The sequence below is a fragment of the Octopus bimaculoides genome, chromosome 5 (genome assembly GCF_001194135.2).
Source record: "Octopus bimaculoides isolate UCB-OBI-ISO-001 chromosome 5, ASM119413v2, whole genome shotgun sequence".
Taxonomy (NCBI): Eukaryota; Metazoa; Mollusca; class Cephalopoda; order Octopoda; family Octopodidae; genus Octopus; species Octopus bimaculoides.
The window spans coordinates 80,538,200-80,542,659 of NC_068985.1; the positions used below are offsets into that span (position 1 = coordinate 80,538,200).

The 4,460-nt window shown below is 35.7% G+C and overlaps 1 protein-coding gene across 1 annotated transcript in view; it reads right to left on the reverse strand.

Moving 5' to 3' along the window:
- The window catches only part of LOC106877936 (26S proteasome non-ATPase regulatory subunit 2), a 42,386-nt gene that overhangs the window by 14,013 nt on the left and 23,913 nt on the right, over nucleotides 1-4,460 (reverse strand). The window contains exons 12-13 of the mRNA XM_014927013.2: nucleotides 4,347-4,434; nucleotides 2,652-2,814 (exon numbers count right to left, since the gene is read on the reverse strand). Of these exons, the coding sequence (XP_014782499.1) occupies nucleotides 2,652-2,814; nucleotides 4,347-4,434 (251 nt within the window). The remainder of the gene's footprint in view (nucleotides 1-2,651; nucleotides 2,815-4,346; nucleotides 4,435-4,460) is intronic.

The window sequence follows — 4,460 nt, forward strand, 5'->3', positions numbered from 1 at the left end:
GCGTGCAAAAAGAAAATAGATAAAAATTTTTTTTACGGAAATTAATGAAGTGGGCGAGTTCAGATGAAAATCAAAGCTAGAGTGAGTGAGAGAGAGCATTGCAAACAATGAATGAGATAAACATGGAATGAAAAAATTGTATAAATAAAAGCATGTTAGAAACTATCTTGTACCGAGTATTTAAGTAATTTATCATACTAGTTTACAAATAGCAAACATTAAAATCGAAAGTGAGAGACTTCGCCGTTTTTACGTCAATACTGGAAGTTGACATTGAGAACTTTTTTAAAGAAGTGAATCATAAATATAAAGCAATATTTTTTTTTATTTCTAATAAAAAAAATCAAATGAAGACCCAATTATATGTCCGAGGTCAAATAATTCATGCATCACAAGTATGGAAGTAATTGGTGCATCCTTTTTCACGTGAAAAGCAAATACATACACATCTACATTTTATATATTAATAGATAGATAATAGATAGATAAGTCTAGAATTTCATTTAATTCAATAACAATTTAGCTACTATTTCTAGCTGATCAAGTGACTGCAGAAGTACTCTTATCTCCAGGTGTTCAAATTCCACGCTATTTCATGTGATGTCTAATTCCCTGCCTTCATTTATCTGCCTACATTACAAGCCTATTTTCATCTAGCAGAAATCCACTATCTGTAATGTAAATATCTCTGTGGCACACAAAGTTTTAAAAGCCCAGTTGTCTTCTAAAATCACCTTTGTTGAGTCTTTTTTGCTGAAATTACATTTCGCAACTTGTTGAGCATACATGTGTCTCATTGTCCAGTCTTCTCCATGCTTCCTTGTTCTCATCTCTGCAACCCATATGTTTGTGAGCTCCAGCAAGGGCTGCTGCTTCCTGTAGTAATAACTTATGTACAACATATTTTCTTTGCTAACAACAAGAGTCACACAAACTTGGGCCTGCATTGTTTAATGGTTTCTGTTTATAATGGTATATTTTCACTAAGTCATAAAAGGATGCAAACTTGAAATGTGTAAATGATTTCAGATATCTGAGATCATGGGAAGAAAGCATAAAATGATACAGTGAAGAAAGAAGTGAATTGACATTGTTATCACTGAATAAGATGTCATTAGAGTGGTTTGTTTTCTATACTGTTAATAACAAAATACAAGTTTTACAGCTGCCACAGAGAGCATATAGGTATATGGATCTGAATGCTGGAGACTTAAAAAGCTATAGAAAGTGTATACCGAAATGTTAAGGTGGATGAAGAATATTGCTTGGGAGCAACAATTACATAACATGTATTTATTAATAGTCAAATCATCCCTATTTAACCACTGTGTAAATCTTATTCACTGATACACAGCATTGCAATTCTTACACATGCTTATATATGAAGACTCAAACCCCAGATTGACTCCCATTCAGTTGACCTCTGATCAGGGGTACTCCAGCTGTGACCTTCCAGTCTTTTGGAGGGAATATAGATTATATCATCCAATGTGTCCTTTATATTTTTTAAAAAGAGTATGGTTTGAAGGAGATCTGGTTGCCATTTTTATTAGGTTGAGTAACTACATAGAAGTTCCGTTATCAATAAAGGTCATAGTTTTTTATACATTACAATATAATCATCATTTAATGTCTGTTTTCCATGCTTGATAGCAACTCAAAGGCTAGGGGCTGTACCAGGTTCCATAGTCCATTTTGGCTTGGTTTCTTCAGCTGGATGCCCTTCCTAATGCCAACCATTCCAGAATGTACAAGGTGATTTTTATGTGGCACCATTACAGGTGCTTTTTAAGCGGCAGCAGCACCAATGCTTTTTACATAGCACTTTGGTTTTAGGATCTCAGTTCTGTTGTGGTGGGTGATTCCTTTCAAGTACACAATGCACCACATATCTCAGTCCTCTGTCATCTCCTTTGTAAAGTTCAGCATTTTGAGATTAGCCTTCAAAACTTCGTCCTATGTCTTTGTGGGTCTCTCTCTCTTCTACAGCTTTCATTTTAAGTGATCAGCACAATAAGAAACCATTCAGATATTTACAACATGTATTGAACAATTAAAGATGGATTTTATTGTATTTTTCTCACAGACTGTATTTTTTTATGCAAGCCATAATCCTAGAGTGTTTACAAAATTCAATATTACAATATTTTCTCTCACAGTCGGTTGAAACCCTACATTTGAGAAATTTCATTAAAACATTCAAATGAAATCTTAGAATGAGTAAATTAAAATTGAACTGAAATCCTGAAATGTTTTATGGAAATTAAGATAAGCTAATGAGGGTGCCCTATTCAATTAGTCAACTTGCTAGAAATAGCAGGCAAATCATTCTAAAATCAGATTCAACCATTTTCAGTAAAGGAAACACTGAATAATACAGTGCGAGTATACAAAAAGATGGGACAGTAAAAACTGAAACAGCTTACATCACAGATTTGCTCAAACTGAGCTGAACTTGGACTAAATCGCAACAACAATAACTACATAAAAGGCTCAATGTTTACTTAAATATTTGCCATCAGCAGAAAGACTTATTTCTGGAAATATTTACAAAAAATAGTTAATAGTTAGTAGCTCTTTTGCATTAAATGTGTCCATAAAGTAACAATTGAGATGTCATTACATTTCTATATACCATCTTATATACATACCAAGATATGTCAAAGCTAGACCTAAAGACAAATATCGCGTATATGTGTCATTGAGGTCTGCTTGAGGCCATTCCATCATTTTCTGTATTATGGTTGAAGAGACATCACCATTGCAACTACCCACAGAGATCAAACCACAAGAAAGAGCAGCCATTCCAATAATCTGAAATATATAAACAGGATACGCCATCATCATCATCATCACCAGCATCGTTTTAATGTTCACTTTTCCATGCCCACATGGGTCGGATGGAATTTGTTGAAGCAGATTTTCTATGGTCAGATGCCCTTCCTGCTGCCAACCCTTACCTATTTCCAAGTAAGGTAATAGTTCCCTATAACCAGGGATGCTTTCACAGATGATTAGAAAGAAAGAACATTGCTTGCATGATGGTGACAATCATTTACAACTATCATGTGATGTCAAGGCAAGGAGACAGTAACACACACACATCAACAACAGGTTTTGTTCAGTTTCCATCAACTAAATCCATTTAAAAGATTTCAGTTAACCTGGGGCATTAACTGAAAACACTTGCTCAAGGTGCTACACAGTGGGACTGAACCCAGAACCATGTGGTTGAGAAATAAACTCACCACACAGCTGTGCTTGTGACACTAATTAAAATAAATGTATATCTTTTAGCTTTCACTCGTTTTAGTCTTTAGACTGTGGTCATGCTGGGGCACCAGTATTTGTTTTAGTCAACTGAAAATGACCCCAGTACTTTTTTTTAAAACCTGGTACTTACTCTATTGGTCTCTTTTGCTGAACTGCTAAGTTACAAGAACATAAACACACCAACACCGGTTGTCAAGCGGTGGTAGGGGACAAATACAGACACAAAGACACACACGATGGTTTTCTTTCAGTTTCTGTCTACCAAATCCACTCACAAGGCCTTGGTCGGCCCAGGGCAATAGTAGAAGACACTTGTCCGAGGTGCCATGCAGTGGGACTAACCTAAAACTATGTGGTTGGGAAGTAAGCTTCTTACCACACAGCATGATTTAAAAATAAAAATGCTAGTTAATGTGTTACAACGTCAATTCTAAAGAGTCAAATGTGACAACATAGTAGTGAAGCAGAAAAATAGGAATTTATTTCCTATTACATTCCAAAAACCTTCAGTTAGTCTGAAACAAATGTTTTGCAACAGAAGACAACTCGAAATATCCATTTGATATAATGAAATATCTTCTGGCGTTAGTTCTAGACCTCTGCACACTAAGTTCCAATTGAGGTCAACTTTGCTTTCTTATCCTTCCAGAGTCAATAAAAGAATCCAACTATGGGTGTGGACTGGCAAAATTGTTAGAACATCAGACAAGATATGCCTGGCAGTATTTGTTTGGGCACTCTGTGCACCGAGTTCTTGGTTCAATCGACTGCTTGCTTTAGCACTATGAGTGTTTTTAACAGTGTCCACTCCCTTTGCAAGCATTTGGGTTGGGCCTCCAATTTGAGGATATCTTTCTCTTTTCCTTCCAACAGTTCAGGAGGAGTCATCAAAAAGCCTTCCCTTCTTTGAGCAGTACAAAAAACTCCAAAACACAGGACTTCTTATGGGCTGGTTTAGTTTGTCAATAAGATAATGTCTGTGAGATCTAATGGCCCTATAAATGTTGATTTCCACTGACCATCTTACACACAGACACAAACATGTGAAAAACAAAATATATACATCAGCGTACCTCAGTTGTAGATTTACTGTCTCCAAGAACTGGAAGTAACAGATTAATGACATCCTCTCGGTTGGAACCAGCATAAGCTAAACCCAATCTGGCAAAAGAAAAAAAAAAAAAAAA